This window comes from Uranotaenia lowii, chromosome 3 (assembly GCF_029784155.1).
Source record: "Uranotaenia lowii strain MFRU-FL chromosome 3, ASM2978415v1, whole genome shotgun sequence".
Lineage (NCBI taxonomy): Eukaryota > Metazoa > Arthropoda > Insecta > Diptera > Culicidae > Uranotaenia > Uranotaenia lowii.
Genome location: NC_073693.1, coordinates 18,610,708 through 18,629,237, shown reverse-complemented (window position 1 = coordinate 18,629,237; position 18,530 = coordinate 18,610,708). Strand labels below are relative to the sequence as shown.

General features: G+C 33.4%; 1 protein-coding gene across 3 annotated transcripts in view; it reads right to left on the bottom strand.

Moving 5' to 3' along the window:
* LOC129755877 (uncharacterized) overlaps positions 1-18,530 on the bottom strand; it is a 166,710-nt gene that overhangs the window by 93,834 nt on the left and 54,346 nt on the right. The window contains exon 2 of one of the 3 annotated variants that reach the window (XM_055752568.1): positions 16,599-16,934. In XM_055752568.1, coding sequence (XP_055608543.1) covers positions 16,599-16,785 — 187 coding nt within the window. In that variant the 5' untranslated portion in view covers positions 16,786-16,934. Of the gene's footprint in view, positions 1-16,598; positions 16,970-18,530 lie in introns of those variants that run through there. The other 2 variants (XM_055752569.1, XM_055752567.1) reach the window with 2 other exon arrangements.

The window sequence follows — 18,530 nt, the reverse complement described above, 5'->3', positions numbered from 1 at the left end:
GCAGCTTCTGTTGAATGTTGTTTCCTAAATCCAGACTGCTCTGCAATAAGTATTTCTTGGGACTCAATAAAGTTCAAAAACTGTTTTTTACTGCTAATTCTAGCACTTTTTCTTGGATTTCCAACATATTTATAGGACGGAATAACGTTTCCTCTCGTGCATTTTTCTGTTTTTCTATAGGCACTACAGTTGAACACTTCCACGTATCAGGTACTATCCCTGTTTGAAGACTTGTGTTTATAGCATCTCGTAACGGGCTCGCTAGTACAGATAAAGAATCTTTAAAAACTCTTAGAGAAACATTTTCGATACCCGCCGTTGGTTTCATATTGTTCACTATTTCAAAGAGCTCTTGGCTATTTAATGGTTCAAAAGTGCGAAAATCTCCGCCATTGTAGGTTAGCTGATTCAAGCAGCCATTAGAGCTTGCTGGAATACTGTCATGAATTTCCATGACACTATCGATAAAGAAGTCATTAAACTTCTCAGCAATTTCAGATTCATCTGTAATTTCAACACCGCTAAACGAGATCGAGTCAGATTTGGCGCCATTCGGATTCATTAGTCTTTTTATCGACTTCCATAATAACTTTCCATTATTTTTGTTTCTATCTAGCTCTTCTTGAATAGATTGGTTTTTCGCTTCTTTTATTTTACGCGAGTATTCGTTTCTTACAACTTTATAATTACGCCAACTTCTTTCGCATTTAGTTCTTAAAAACTGTTCATAAAGCTTATCTCTTCGTTTTTTTATCTCACTAAGACTACTAGAGTACCAATTAGTACCCGAACCAGTACCATTTAGTACCGATGTTTGGCGAACACTTTTCCGCTTTACTAGTGCATTAAGACTATTTTTTAACAATAAATCGAAACGTCTTACCAGCTCATTAAAGTCTGCGCATCTCAGGGTTGGCAAACCTGCCTCAAGAAGTTGACGTAATTTGTTGCTTTATACTGACTTCAGTCATTAATTATTTGATGTGTTTCGGGTATGGCAGCTTCAGGTCCTAACCCCGCAAATATTTTTATTGACTCATGGTCTGATACGCGATAATCTGGAATGATTGTCGCTTCAGCTCTGTCCACATTTGTGAAAACCAAGTCTATTCTAGTACTGCTGGAAACCGTTATACGGGTGTCTGCAGTGACAATTTGTCGAAAACCATATGCCTCCATAACACGTTTCAAGTCCAGGCACTCTGCTTCTTTATTGAAATTTATATTAAAATCGCCACAAAAAATGTTATCGATTTCTTCTTCAACTGTTTCCTTAAGCCAATGATTCTCAAGAATATCCAGCAAGCGAAGATTACTTGCGCTCGGTGAATGGTAAATTCCTCCAACGACTATTCGTTTCTTTCCATCATTCAGTTTTAGGCAATAGTTTAAGGCGAAAGGACGAAAATTAAACTTTCTGAGCTATGGTCCAATCTTCTTGGTGTCTTCGATAAACTTTAGGTTAGTTTTCATATCTTATGACTGGTAAGTTCTGGAGAATTCTTCAGATGTTTTATATAGGTCCATACTTTGGTTAATCATTATGAACTTTTAAAATGCAAACTCACCATCTTTTATAAATAAAATGCATGATTGCACCAAAAATATCGAACAAGGCCTACAGTTTTCAAGCAACACCTTAATTTCTGTTATGAATATCTCAAACTTTTTCTTCATCAGCACATTTCTCAGCAGCATAATAGTTAGAAGGTTTTTTTGTGTTTACTTTTAGCTTAATTACCTAAAACTGGCAAAAAATGTTGGAAATGTCCAATATCGGTAATTGAGACCTGATTTTTTTACCTAAATTGATTGGTTCGTATTGAAAAAAAATCGATGCCAGGTCTAAAAATGTAACATCATGGTAGAAAGTGTCCTAATTTTTAGACCATTTTCCTATTTTCCAGATTTTTCGATGTTTTTTTTATAATTTTAGGAAAAAAAAATCTTATTCAACTTAGGCTTGGCTTCTTAAATAATGTGATTTATTTTTAAACTCTTTGATTCGACGAAATGCTCCCTCTAATTGAGATGTTGGTTTCACCACTAAGGAGAAAAGACTTTTATAGAAATGTTGAAAATATTATTAGAATAACTTTCTACGGCAAATAGCGGTATGATAAGATGAAAGAAGAATAAGAGTTATTTAAAGAGTGTCTTAAATCAATGCAAACAAAATAATTTATTCCTGATTTTCGGAATTTTAGGAACAAAGAAGGCTCTAGGTCCAAAGTAGAAGCACTCACTCTATATACATAATTGATGAATATACAAAGGATAAGTCTCACCATCTCTTCTTAAAGTAGTTCATCGTTCATCGAGGAATGTCTAATTTCTTCTTTAAACAACTGTATTTTTTTAAATTTTAACAAATAAAAACTCGCACAAACTTTTTTCAAAAAAATTGAAAAATTTAAGGACCCTATGTCAAGAACGTCTTTTCAGTTTCACCGACTACTTAGATCTCAATCCAAAGGCTTGTGAAAAAAGCGAATATTTCGAATTCTTCCAAGCAGAAATTGGTCAAAGATGACTTCAATGCATGATTAGAAACAAGAAAGAGCAAAGCGTAATTTGATAACAGAACGATTTAAAGCACTGTGACTTGATCGCTCGAAGTAATTTTTGTCTGAGCTTAAGAAGAAGCTGCCTAACTTCTCTCTAGAGCGTCAAGATCTATATAAATTGGATGATATTCTTCACTTTATTCGTACATCCTGAAAATAAGCAAGAGAGCGCACGTTTTTCTTTTAATTCATGCACACCGTTGCCAGCGACAATATTCGCTGCTTCTCTCATTGAACAACACAGCAAAAAAAAATGTAACGGTGGACGATGTAATTTCTGGGGATTACAGTTTTCTGTTGCAATAATACATCTAAATGATGTACACAACTCGAATACGTCATGAAGTGTAATATCACAACCTTCTATGTGATATCGCATCAAGTAGTCAATGTTTTCCTTTGTTGACGTTCAAATTTGATTTCATTTAAAAAATTAAGAAACGTATTACGGACCTCAGCTGTATTTGTTTGGCTTGTAAGTACTACCAAAATTAATTTAAAATATAAGCAAACCCACAACTTCAAAAACAAATTTCATTATATTTTATTTTTTAGCAAATTTGGCCCATATGGATCAGCGGTACGAAACATAGTCTTTGACTCCAATCAGCCGGGTACATCAAAACAATGTAAAATTAGGTACCATTTGCGACTCAAGTTATGTGCAGGTATTTGATGTAATATCGCATTACTTTTTTTGCTGTGAATGCTATCAAATGATCCATATGATTTTTAGTAAGCTGGATGCACTGCTACTCGACCGTTTACTTAATTTGTAGGAATTGCGATTCGCATTAACATTATTAACAAGTTAATCTATCGTTTCTAATGCGAATTTATGTTTGCTGGGGTTTTTTTCTCGATCGAACCGGTGTCCAATTCACGTACGGATTGGTATATTTCACTCTTGAAGGCCAAGGATGTTCCCGAGAATGGTATTTTGAGCGGATGCTTCGAATGGGTTAACACGTTCGTCGTCACGCTAATTTCGGTAGTTTTACTACCCGGGCCCAAACAAATTCTCGGAGCGAAAAAGTTAAGAGGGAGAGCTTCAACATTTGCAACGTGTGGCTTAGCTGAGCGTGCTTAAAAGAGTAAGAGAGCGTCACACGTTTTTGAGGTGACGGGGCCTCCCAGGAAATACACCCGTCACCCAGATATGGGTCCCATCCATGGCAATGAACGTGTTAAAGATGTCTCCTGTTTTCATAAAAGCTGGAGTAAAAGATAATACTGAAGGCTACATGAACATTTTTAAAAGTGAGGTGATCCCATGAATTCGGATAAATTTCGGTGAACCCGAGAATGTTGTTTTCCAACAAGATAGAACACAAGTCAAATCTCGAAACGAACCAAAACCTGGCTTGATGAAGATATGAATTTTTGGCCGAAGGATCTTTGGCCTCCAATCAGTCTGGACTTGACCCCCTTCGACTCTTTGATATAAGTGTTTGTTCAAGCAAAAGCCTGTGAATCCTCTCACCAAAGGTTGATTCTTTGAAGGCTCCCATCTCTGAGGAGTGGGCTTCAATATGAGAGGCTTACTTTGCGATGGTATGCTCCCAATTCAGAGCTCACCTAGAGAGAGGAGTTGAGCACGAAATTTGACACATCGATTAATTGTTTTTAATATGTTTTTCTTCATGGCTTAATAAATTAAAAAATAAATCATGTTGGCATCGAAAAAAGTTTTTTTAAAGGGTGATACGGTCAAAATTTGGTCAAGGGAATCGCGTGTAAATCGGTGAAATCGTTTATTTAAAAAATCAAATTAAATTTCTTTTTCAAGTTTAATTAGTATAAAATTCAGGAAAAAAATTCAGTTAGGCCACAGGTACAGATGGCTTGCAAAACCAAATATTTCTTCGCAAACTTTGACAGTTTCATGTGCTTGAAAATATCTGCTACCTTTCCCCTTCCTTTTGCCGTATAAAACTCTTGTCCCGGAAGCTGCTTGTAGACGGCTTTGACGTAGGTTTCGTCGTCCATTATCACGCAGTAAAACTTCGTCAGCATCGTCGTGTACAGCCTCCGGGATCGCGTTTTGGCCGTCGTATTTTGTTTATCATCGCGATTTGGAGTCACTACCTTCTTGTAAGTCGATAGTCCGGCTCGTTTTTTGGCTCGACGCACGGTTGTAGACGATACACCCAGCTTATTTGCGGCATCTCGGAGAGAGAGGTTAGGGTTTCGCTTGAAACTACCGGCAACATTCTTTGTCGTCTCAGCGGCTTCCGGTTTTCCCATTTCCCCCCTTCTTTAGCCAAGTGATTCTGTTATCTTATTTTAATCGCCGCTGGGATATATTCTTATTTAATTTTTGGCATTTCGGCGAGTTGTGAAAATTCAAGGTAGAATATTTAGAAAGAACATGAAAGTATTATAGGTGGAAAGATCAAAGCTAGAGCGCTTTGGGTAGAAGAAATTGAATAGTTGGTGAAAATGTGAGCAGGGCTTTTGTTGTGTGAACAGCTTTTGAACTACTTGCGTGATTCTTTGCCGCGCGGCGATTAAAATAAGATAACAGAATCACTTGGCTAAAGAAGGGGGGAAATGGGATAACAAAAATTACAACACAATTCACCACGATGCATTTGGCAAAAAAGTAAGGCATCGGATGGATAATATGCGAAAACAAAAGTAGCAACCATCCGATGTACCTAAAAAAGTAGCACGCATCGATAGAATTGGCTTAGCAATAGAACAGCACATGTGAGCGCTGCTTGGGTGATTTTTTGCCCGGTCGGACACAATCTCACATGTGTTCGACCCGTCCGTGTTTCAATGTGGGTAGGAATGCGATGGGTTTCTTCATCGCTTCCTATCAACATTGAAACGGCGCGCGGCAAAGAATCACGCAAGTAGTTCAAAAGCTGTTCACACAACAAAAGCCCTGCTCACATTTTCACCAACTATTCAATTTCTTCTACTCAAAGCGCTCTAGCTTTGATCTTTCCACCTATAATACTTTCATGTTCTTTCTAAATATTCTACCTTGAATTTTCACAACTCGCCGAAATGCCAAAAATTAAATAAGAATATATCCCAGCGGCGATTAAAATAAGATAACGAAATTAGCTTTAGCCCACAGGAAATGTCATCGTAGCTGGACAAACGGTCCAGATGACATCAATTAAATAACACATTTCTATCTGCGTCAAGCTTCGGTAGTTTTGGGTGAGCTAAATCCATTATTTTGGTTCTCTTTATAATTTTACTTTTTTTTACCACCTTCTGTATAATCATAAATGTAATGAAAAATCTCGTGGAGCGAATGGTAGGGAACTCAACACTTCGTTTCTCCATTTAAAGTTGTATCTTTGGCGGTTTTCGTCACATGGTTGGCCTGGCCGTAGTTGCATCTGCAATACATTCGATATGTAATAGATTCCACATTGAAAGGAAAAACGATGGACGCAAGTTTTTCAATTTCAAGGATGCTTCAAGTTTTGGCCATGTTGATGTTAGAAAAAAAAAAAAAAAGAATAAAAAAGAAGAAGAAGAAGCAAAAAAAGAAAAAGCAAAAGAAAAAAAACATAAAAAGAAAAAGTTGAAGAAAAAGCCATATGGACTTCCCGTTGGCGAGAAAACTCTGGGCATTCTGGTCAAATGGCAGTCCTAATGAAATTCACAATTTAAGATGATTTTAATCGTCTCAAAAAAAAATTGGGCTCCAGGTTTTTATTTTGTATAAAATAAATCAAGCTAAGTTTTAAAGCAATGGGAGAAATTTTCTTCATTTTCAAATTGGAATTGAAAAAAGGAATTTGAAATTTGTTGCAATCGTACCTCCCATAAATTTTGGAATTCGTCAGGAAGCAAAGTATCATTTCTAAATCGTTGTATAAAATTGACCAAGTATACAGCCCTGAGGGCCACTTGCTATAATAGGTATCATTTAAAAGCATGAATTTTGGAACCTTATATTTCAAAGTTCGGCTAGTCAAGTTATTTTACTAAGATATATATCAAAATAAAATTGAGCAAAATTTGAGAATTTTATTTTTGTGTAATACACTGTCAAGTGATTTTCCATTATCTTGAAGCACAATTATTAAATGTTCATGACTCTAAATGAAGTTCTGATTAGTTTGAATCATCATTCTATTCAAAATAACTCCCTCGAATAGTGTATTCAATGAAGTAAGCAAACTAATTGTTCGTTAACTTGACGGCTCTAGAACTTTTTTTTTCAAGTTCAAAATTTGAGTTCTTTACCGATTTTCCATTTCATTCAACTAGAAAAGTATTGCAAGAAATATGACAAAGTTTTAAAAACTTTATCGAAAATGTCTATTGGGTTCGTTCCAGAAGTTTTACGGAGAGATACCAAAACATCTAAATAGTTAGCTCTGCAAGAACGATTGACAGCGAATTATACTTAAAGTTTTAGAATTGATTGGATTATTCAAAAAACTCATTTGATGACAGCCCAGAGTCCTCGAAAGTGGCCAGATGCCGCTATTTCTGTTCATTTTTCTGTGAGATCTTTTTTCATCTCCATTCCGAGGTCAGCGAGGTCCATGTGTTTGATTAATTTACCTGCCACATCTGCCAAAAGACAAAAGACGAAAAACAGAAAAATTTCCAACCATTCGTTCGTCGTATGACATTCGATGACTTCAGTCTCAGACAGCCTCAACGTTAAGTTTGCTAACGGTTCCGAAGATTAGCGCGCTAGCCATCGTCGTCGTCGTCATTAAACCAGTGACACATTTTTCTTCTCTCGACCAACATTTGCCAGTTACAAAAAAGCGACACAGTTCGGCAGAAATTATTCAACCCGAGTCGAGGGTTCGCGAAATGATTTCACTTTTTTCTGCAATTTTTGCGGAGCTCAAACAATCGGATTTGATCGAAGATTTGCACCCGGTTGCAAATATGGATTTGTAACGAGACCCTCACAGTAGGCAGCGCTTCAATAGTTCGAAATTGCCCCGAAGCCAACATTAGCAAAAGTAGCAGCAACAACCAGCGGTGTCATATATACAGATTTTTCTGTATTATACAGATTTTTCAACGTCAATACAGATAAGATACAGATACAGATTTTTATACAGATTTTTTAACATTAATACAGATTTATACAGATTTTTTAGAAAATCTTAATCAACTGTTGATGAAACGGTTTCCACGGGCTAACTGAGCTAAATATTTTTAAACCTTTATCTTTCGAACTGCAGTATACCGCAAATGCTTGCAACAGCACATATAATTTATCCAGACCATTAACTTCTACAAGTAAGCTTTTGTGAAGACTATAACCATAATTTATTATAGGTAAGTAGGAGCTTTAATAGTCTCTTTTTCTCAACAGCATAACTTTATTGTTTTAACAACGAATGAAAGCCCCCCAAACAGAGTACACAAACTTTGATAATAAAATCAGTACAAAATCTCTTCTCCTTAAGTTTGATATCTAGGGTATATCTAGGGGATCATTTATCTAGGGTGGTATTTAAAATGATCACATAAAAAGAAAAAGATTGAGAATCATATAGAAAATTCTTATTTCAGATTCAATTAGGTTTGCATCGTAATATTTTTAATTCAAAACTCTTTAATTGAATAAAGTAGGAGAACACTTTAGAATTTTAAAACAAATTCATTTCTTATACGATATGCAGTATTTTTTTTAAAGCCAGCCCACTTATTGAAACCAGTTTTAGTTCATAAATACAGAAAAAATCAGGCGTGATGTTTCTTAGACGAAACTTTTCATAGTTAGTCCTAAATGTGCAAAGGATTTAAAAATTAGATTTACAATTTTTATCGATAACACATGGCAGAAAATTTCAAGCAATATAAGAGTTATATAAGCTCTTATTTTAGATATAAATACTAAAAATAGGTTAAAAAATGCCTTCAATAAATTTATGCGCTGGCAAAACTACATGACAAAGATATAAAAAAAAATTGTTCCAAATTAATTATCGACTTTCTCGAGGACCGCGAGTTATTTTGACTTTGGAGGAAAAAGTGATAAAAGTTTCCGTTTTGTCATTTTTGTTCCAATTCAACAAAAAAATGAAAATTTTGAATTAAATTTAATGAACGTTTTGTAGACTTCGGCAAGGTTGGGAAATATGTTAAAATCCTAAATATCAAATTCTCAAAAACTTGTTTGAATGATGCCAGATTTATTATTTAGATATTATCTTATTTTTTAAAGCGTTGTGTTTCTGAAACTAAAATATCTAAGCAAGATTGATTGAATGAAAGACAACAAAAAGGTTTAAAATCTGTTGTACGTATTCATGTAGGTTTATTTATGGGTTTTAAAAGAAAATATTAAAATTTTTTTTGAAATAGATTGATTTGAATTTACGAACTCAAAATCTTCCAAAATTAAAGCATAGGAAACATAAATGACTTTCCCTTGTGTAAATTTCAATCATAAGATGAATTCAATTTTCGTACTTAAATATACATTTTTGAATTTTAAGATTTTAGAAATAAGGTTGGGAAAATTTAGAAAACAGAAATGAGATTCTGAATTCAGAATAACATTCATAATTGTATGGTTAATTATTTAGAATTATAACTCAAAATCATTGAGCTAAATCTTAAGCATTTTGCCTTCCGATTTAGACAATTAAAAACATAGTTTAAAAGTTTTCTGTATTAAAATGAAAAGATGCTCAACAAAATGCTGTTTAAATGTGACAAACTTTTAAAATTTGTCCTAAGGTTGTTAGGTTGCGCCAACAAAATTGCATGTTTTCAACTGGCGTGAGTTAATTAGCCTTTAGTAATAATTTTATATCTAACAAAAACAAACTTAGCAATCTAGATCAGAGATGAGCAATTCGCCGCCCTCAAGACCCCAATGTGCGGCCCGCGAAAATAATTCTTGAATTGAATTATTTTCGCAATATTTGCCTGCGGTAGTTCGTTAGATTTCATAAAATACCAGCCAATAAACCAGAAATAGTTGATACGACGATGACTTGTTTAAATATGTAATTTACGTGTTTCTGTTTGCATTTATCCTTCAGTCATTCATATTGGGCTCTTTTTTTCCATAAATGTAACGTTCAATGTGTTTTTCAAAGGGTCCTAATTTTTCTTGAGCGTTTTTAAATTCAAAATCGATAACTAAATGAAAGTTTGCAAACGCAAATTAAAAAAAAAATCGGAAGAATATTTTTAAGCACAAAATGATGATTTTCATATATTTGTCAAAGATAAATTTGTATAATAAATTAACTTAGCAGAAATTTTTTTTGAAAACATTATTTTTTTTGGTAATTGAATTAAAACTTAGCATGAAAAGTGCCGGAAAAAAATTAACATTCATGATAAAACCCTGTATTGTAATTTTGTATTTGATTCAAAAAATCTGTTGAAATGTTCTCTTATGTTATACCAAACATTGACAAATTCAGTCTTTTCACTTGGTAAATAACAATTCATATTCAAAACATTAAGATATTTTCTTCAACGGGCCTTCGAAATCTTTTTCCAGTAGCACTAAAGTTCAATTAATAATATTTATGAAAAAATGCTAAAAAACAATAAAGAATGTAGACTTTCCTAAAATTTGCTTGGGAATCTGTGAAATATTTGTTATTCCCAGGATTTCAGCAAATTTGGCTGACACGTTATATTAAAAATGTTTTTCGCGAATTGCAGGAAAAAAAATCAGGGCTTCGTAGGGCCAATTTAAACTGTGGATTTTTTTTTGGAATACGTACAGAAAACCGAAATTTAGATCAGTGGGTTTGAACCGCAAAAATAAAAAAATATATCTCTAGTTTTTTAGTTCTTGCTGTGATATAGATACATAGCTCTAGAAGAATTTTAAAGAAAGTAATGAGCAGATACCGCCAGTTAAGATAAAAATGATTATTATACGGAAAGGCGTTAAACGTGTTTGTGCATCGTATACGTTTTTAAGGAAAAATGTGATGCAAATGATGTCTATGTTTGGAAGATCGAATGTTTGCGAAGAAGTTAAAGTTAGTTGAAAAAGTATTTTTTCAAAGATTTAAAATAAATTATTTGAAATAAAAAAATCGCTTAAAATTTGTAATTATTTCGATTTAACTTTTTATTATCTAGCAAATCTTTTTGTTATTATCTATAGAGTTCGATAAATGATTGACGAGTTCTATTTCAAATTAGCGCGGCCCGACGAGAATATTTTGAAATAAAACTGGACCGTTGGTTCAAAAGGTTTCTCGCCCCTGCTCTAGATAAAGTTCAATTAATGAAATAAATTGTCAATTTGTGAATAATGAATACGTTAAAACCATCAAAACTGATTTCCAAATAGCATATTAGGCGATAAGCTTACATAGAAAACAATAATATAAGTTTTTGGTCGTTAAAGTTCAAAAACAGATAAATACAGATTTTTTCATGAGGCCGATACAGATTTTTTAAAAAACCATCTGACAACCCTGGCAACAACAGCTTATAGTAGGCGGCGTCAACCAAATGAAGAAAAATTGGAACGACCTAGACGCGATCTTCATCGTCGTCGTCATCATCGTCGAGTGCCTATTTGGACAGCACGGGAGGCTGCATGGCGACCGTCATAAACAGTCAAGTAGGCAGTAAGTCAAATGATGCATGTGATTCATAAAAGTGTGCTACCTTTTCCTTCCCACTTTCCGGCAGCAAACGCGACCTCTAGCAATTGACGGCAAGTTTCATGTAGGCATTCAAACGTCAAAATATGAACGAAACCGGCAAGCAGCCAGGCAGGCAGGAAGTGGAAAACGGGAACGAACCTTGGCCCGATGAGCTGATTCTCATGGCTCTGCTGGGTAAGGTTTCCGAACTAAATAATGATATCCGTAACTGATTGAGGCTTTGCACGATATAATCGAACTAATCACGCTTAACTTTCGCTCGGAGCCACACATTTGCCTATCCGTATGCGGTTTCACTCATCTGAATGAAGATGTTCGGAGGATGTTCCGAATGACGGTGGTACGCGCATCTCGCGATACCGAAAGTGAGATTCCGGCTGAACTGGACTGGACCGGTTATCCTCGAAAGTCTCCTTCAGCCAGTCAGCCAGTCAGGAGCCTTTAAATATGCAGTTCATGCCAGCGACTCTTGGAAAAAGTAGTTCACTGGAGGAGTATTATAACTGAGTGCGTCAGAAAACAGGTATTCACGAGTGTACTCAAAAGCCTGATGGCAGAGGAAGGACGCGACTGAGATTTTTGCGATCCACGAGCTAGCGTTACGACGATAAGTGGTACAGCAGAGTGTGAATTTTACGACTTAGCCCAGGAAAAAAAAGAAAAAGGCACGTTTATAACTTTTTCTCCAAACGTCTCCCATTAATCAAACAGAAATCGTTCATTTATTGTCTGGATCGTTATTCGACTTTTACGACCTACGATTTGATTTTGTCGTGGCCGACATATGAGTTTGGGTCTTTTTCTTATTGTTTTTCTCCCTAAAATGTCGGTTAAACATTGTGCTAAATTGTTGACGTAACTTGGTAGCTTTGCTAGTTTGTTGGGTTGTAAAATTGATGATTTTAGTGGCAAGATGTCTTGAAAAAACAGGATAGTTGCATAATATTCCCCAAAACCTAGTTGCTTAGCAAATTTTCCATTTTTCAAACGTTAAATAAAATTGAACATATAAAACCAATGTTTCTCGTTGAAGGCAGACCTGAAACAATAATAAAAGCTTTGTAAAAAATGACCGACAAAGTACTGAAAATTTTTCTTGGAAAAAATCTCAAAGGAAGAGACAAAAATGACAAAAATAACTAAAATGACGAAAATGACAAAAATGACAAAAATAACAAAAATGACAAAAATGACAAAAATTTTAAAAAATCTAAAATAACATATATGACAAAAATAATAAAAATTACAAAAATTTCAAAAAATAATAAAAATTACAAAAATGACAAAAATTTTAAAAAAATTACAAAAATTACAAAAATTACAAAAAAATACAAAAACTACAAAAATTACAAAAAAGTACAAAAATTACAAAAATTACAGAAATTACAAAATTTATAATACTTACAAAAATTACAAAAATTACAAAAATTACAAAAATTACAAAAATTACAAAAATTACAAAAATTACAAAAATTACAAAAATTACAAAAATTACAAAAATTACAAAAATTACAAAAATTACAAAAATTACAAAAATTACAAAAATTACAAAAATAACAAAAATTACAAAAATTACAAAAATTACAAAAATTACAAAAATTACAAAAATTACAAAAATTACAAAAATTACAAAAATTACAAAAATTACAAAAATTACAAAAATTACAAAAATTACAAAAATTACAAAAATTACAAAAATTACAAAAATTACAAAAATTACAAAAATTACAAAAATTACAAAAATTACAAAAATTACAAAAATTACAAAAATTACAAAAATGACAAAAATTACAAAAATTACAAAAATTACAAAAATTACAAAAAATTACAAAAATTACAAAAATTACAAAAATTACAAAAATTACAAAAATTACAAAAATTACAAAAATTACAAAAATTACAAAAATTACAAAAATTACAAAAATTACAAAAATTACAAAAATTACAAAAATTACAAAAATTACAAAAATTACAAAAATTACAAAAATTACAAAAATTACAAAAATTACAAAAATTACAAAAATTACAAAAATTACAAAAATTACAAAAATTACAAAAATTACAAAAATTACAAAAATTACAAAAATTACAAAAATTACAAAAATTACAAAAATTACAAAAATTACAAAAATTACAAAAATTACAAAAATTACAAAAATTACAAAAATTACAAAAATTACAAAAATTACAAAAATTACAAAAATTACAAAAATTACAAAAATTACAAAAATTACAAAAATTACAAAAATTACAAAAATTACAAAAATTACAAAAATTACAAAAATTACAAAAATTACAAAAATTACAAAAATTACAAAAATTACAAAAATTACAAAAATTACAAAAATTACAAAAATTACAAAAATTACAAAAATTACAAAAATTACAAAAATTACAAAAATTACAAAAATTACAAAAAATTACAAAAATTACAAAAATTACAAAAATTACAAAAATTACAAAAATTACAAAAAATTACAAAAATTACAAAAATTACAAAAATTACAAAGATGACAAAAATTACAAAAATGACAAAAATGACTAAAATTACAAAAGTAACAAAAATTACAAAAATTACAAAAATGACAAAAATTACAAAAATGACAAAAATTACAAAAATTTAAAAAAATAAAAAAAATACAAAAATTACAAAAATGACAACACAACAAAATTGTAAATCGTAAATCTCTTTCTATCTCAACTGCACCCTTGGCTTCGGTTCATATCACCTTCTCTTGATTATTTCCATTATGCCACGCGCTGGATTTCAAACTCGACAAATTGCTCAATTGCTTCTTTCCCACATTTCCTACATGTATCGCATAAGAATGGTCACTCAATTACCAAATTACTTTTTGAAAAAGAACTTGCCCGGCTTGGGGATCGAACCCTGAACTTCGTGGTGAGAATCGAACACGCTACCACAAGACCACGCCTAGATGTTGTTCTTGCCGAAACTAAAACTCGAAGTGGTGATTTGATTTTGAAAGCACATCAATGCACTTTTTGTGACTTATGAAATCCCGTTTTGAGTGCATTTGTACTCTTTATGTGACTCACCAAATCCCGTTTAGAGCACTTTTGTACCCTTTATGTGACTTAAGTCCCGTATAACATACGTATAAATCACTTTTGCAACTTTCAAGTTTTTTAAAGAGTACATATAGTTCACTCATGGGAATTGAGCAAAATAAGTCACATACAACGTACATATTGATCACTTTTGCAACTATCAAGTTCGTTAATGAGTACATAAAGTTCACTAAAGGGAATTGGACAGTTGATTCTCTTTGTCAGCCAATGTGTAACTTTCAATGCCTTCATTCAATTAAATATGTGACTTTTGGTTGCTTGGGTAGTTTGTGTAAACATATTCGATGAAATATTTGATTAAATCAGTATTCTGTTTAATAGGCGCATATAGCCCGCTTCTCCCCTATAATATCGAAGTGTTTGAAAAGAAAAAGTAATTCTTAGGGAGGTGGGAGAGCGTATCAAGGCATCCTATACTGTCATCACCGACAAACAGAAAGAATACTCCTTTTTCATTCTTCCAACGATCTGGCCCGGTTGGAACAACTGGAGCTGCTGAACCAAAGTATGTAGGGCATTTCTTTAAATCTTTCTGTTATTTCCGGAGAATGTTCTGTATAAGTTCAAAAAGCAAACAAGACCAATATTTTTATTTTCACTACACCATGGATATTTTTTCAGTTAAGATTTGGAAAATACCCTAGCATTTCGATAGCTTAACTGGCTGGAAATTGAAACTATTTGAAGACGGCTGACATGGGAGAAAATTCAGTCCAATAAATTCGTTTGATTTGTTCCGAAAACTACAGTAATTTAATTGCATTGAACTGGATTGATTGTATCCCAAAAGCCCGAAAATATTTACCCAGAATGATTATTCCCCATAATGAAAAACACCCGAAATCAAACCCAAGAATGAACAATTCCCCACATTGTTTTTTTCTACCAGAATGCACCATTTACCAGAGTCATTTTCCCCAGAATGGGCTACTTCTCAGATTTTTTTTTCCCCAGAAAGGAACACCTCAGCCCCTTCATCCTTTGCCGCTTTGCCGCAAGAGAGTATTACTGTAAAAACCCAATTTTTGTGGAAAAAACCTTTTTTTAATTCCAGTTTGGAATACTATATTTAATTTTCTGGGAAAAGGAATTTCAGGCGAAAAAATTTCTGAAAAATAGTTCATTCTGGTGAAAACATTCCTGGAGAGGGGGGGGGGGGGAGCAAGTGTTTTTCTGGTGATTAAAATTCTGGGGATTTTTCGTTCTGAGCAAATGTTTTCTAGGAAATGGAGTACCACCTTGTTGTGGAACTAAATGAGAACTGCGAAATTTAATGTAGCATAAACTTTTTCCAAAAAAAAGCCAACTTTTTTCAATGAGTTTTGTATTTTGTATATGATATTCATTCTCTTTTCTCAATAAAACAGGAACAGTTGCAGTAATGACACTACGAGTCCTGATTCTGGTATGGTAAGTTATCTGATTTCCATTGTTTTGATTGTTGCTGTCACTGATCGGCAATCTGTTTTACTAGAATTCAACTGATTTCAATCAACAACACGTACGTCGTTTTTTCCCCTCTGATTATTCCCACCCGAAAGGATAAGGTCATTTCTGTCACTTTCAGAAACGTAATGCCAACTAACAGTATACAATTTTCCTTTTAAAAAACATCTCAATCGTTTCAAATAAAGATGTTACAAAAAAAAAAACATCTCAACAGCTATATGAGAAAAATTCCCAAATTATTGTTTACGTTCCAGTATTTAATGTCAAAATTTCTTGGCTACCTTCAATGGATTTTTTGATTATGCTAATCAAACCCTTGATGATTGCGATTGTTGATGATAAAATTGGCATTTTGAGGTAGAATTTAGAAGAATCCAAGCAAAAACGGACCAGGAGTACAAATATATCCTTAACACAAATTATGACCTGAACCAAACAGCGTATAAAACAGCAATAATTTTTTGATCTGGATGGTTCAAATTAATCATGTCCATAGCTCCAAAATTAATTCTATTGATAGTTAGTGACGTTTTTGAACAAACAGATGAAGAAACATGAAATTTACAATAAAAATAATAATTATTTTACTGTTGTGGGGTTAGGCTGGATCCCCCGAAATATCTCCGAAACCTTACAAAAAACTTTGCAAATCGTGATCAGTAAATCACCCAGGCGAATTAAGGTCATTTTAACTAATTCAGTATACTGATGGTTGCAGTGTTTAGAAACAGAATTTAAAAAAAATCAATGGTGAAATTACCAGCTTCCTAAAGAAACCATTGAAATTTGAAAAGATAGAAAACTCGGCATGATTAAAACGAGGGGTGGATTTATATTTCTGATATTTATGCCGTTCACTGTATGTATGTTTACAAATAGTGAGACTTACCTTTAGGCATTCCGCAAGGCGCCTTGGTCCGGGAGTTATCCAGAAAGTCCAGATCATACTTGCGCGCCGGTGGAAACGTTAGGGCCACGTGTCCCTGCACCGGCTCCAGATCAAAACTCACGATGGCCACCAGGCAGGCGACCACCACGATCATGTGATGGTGTGAAGCTTTATTCATCTCAATCATTTAGACCTGCTCATTGGAAACGTTAATCTACTGTAAAAAAAAGCGCGAAACAATAACACTGAACTCTATTCTCCACTCGGCAATTCACTTTGCGCATCAGGCGTTAATTGCCCAAACAAACACTTGGAGGTATTGCATCAAATTTCACACTGTGCGAGGGAAGAAAAAAAAAATGTAGGAAAAATAAACTTAGGCTGCCGCAGTCGTGATTTCTATTGTTGCAAAGCACCATCAGCGGGATGACACCTTTCACAATTTCACACCGAAAGAAGCGCTCAAAAACCAAACTGACACTTCGTTTTCTGTTAAAGGCGCCACCCCCTGTTTGTAGAGAGAAGAAGATTGAAGCAACAACGACACGAAGTACAGAAAAAACACAGTTTTGAGTAATGGCTCCGACAAGTGCCTCCCAGTCGTAACTTGATACCCCTCAAATCCCTTTGAAAGAAAAAAAATAGGGAGGCGGGCACTTGACACAGCAGCGCAGCAAGAAATCGAGAGTGTTTGCCACCCCAAAGAGGAATGTGCACTTGCTAGTTTGCTTGCGTATGACGTAAGCCCTTGATCGATCAATGATCGATCGATCATTCACTACCCCGTTCAGAGAGATTTGTTTTAGCAAGCCTGATCACGCAGAAGACCGAAGAAGGGTTCCAAACCAATCCAATTCAAAAGTGTAGGCCAGCAAGACTGCTTCAGGTGCCGCGGTTAGATGCTCCAAATTGATGTTAATTTTTCGCCACGAAACTGAAAGTACAAGTAAATTAGCAAAACAGAGTTCATTAAAATTCAATTTTGTCGGCTTTTGATGGTTGATGAGCGTTTTGTTAGGGAAATATTATTGGACGTAGGTAACAGTGTAGTGCAGTGGCGGCTCCCAAGAAAAAGATCGACCACAGCTGATAATTAAGTTTGGCTAAAACTATGGCATTGAACAGTGGTCAAAATTTGGAGAAAAAAACCATGGCAAATGTAATTGTTTTTTTTTTTAGTTTGGAACTTGAAAACCATTAAAATTAAAAAAGATGAGTGTATTGAGCTGTGAATTACAAACACTGCGGTGTTATGCTAAAATAAAAAAAAAATCTTAGAAACTAAAACAGTTACGTGGCTCAGAGGCAATGATGGTTTTGATCTGAAAATAATCCTACTAAAAGTTACTTTATCAGTTTTTTTTTATAATTTAGAAATTTTTGTAAAGAACAGTTGCATTCAAAAAAGAATGAAATCGCGTGAAGCAGCGCACTTGCTTCCAACTTTGACCAGTTCCCATTTCTGTCTTGGGTTATATATTTTTTCTGAAGTTTTCTCAAAATCTAGATCAACTATCCAACTAACAATTCATCTAACTAACACAAAAATTTTACGACTGTACTATGCCTGGTAAAAAGATATAGCTATTCTCGTGAAAAAGGGAAATTTGAGATTGCTGTACAAAAAAAAAACTGTAGTTTTGGACAATTTTTAATTAAAAATTCTTGACATTTTTCCAAAAGATGTAAAATGTTTGATCTATTACCTGGCGTAATTTCATCAAAATCGATTGACGCGATTAAAAATCGGACCGGTTAGAAAATGGTGTTAATTATCGCCCAACAGGCGATTTCATTCTTTTTTGGAAGGATGTTTGTATGGGAAATATCGTATTAAATGTTTTTTGAGATTTTTACCGGCGAGGTACTAAATCGAACATTTTTACATCTTCTGGACAAACTAAAAAAATTCAATGAAAATTGTAAAAAAAA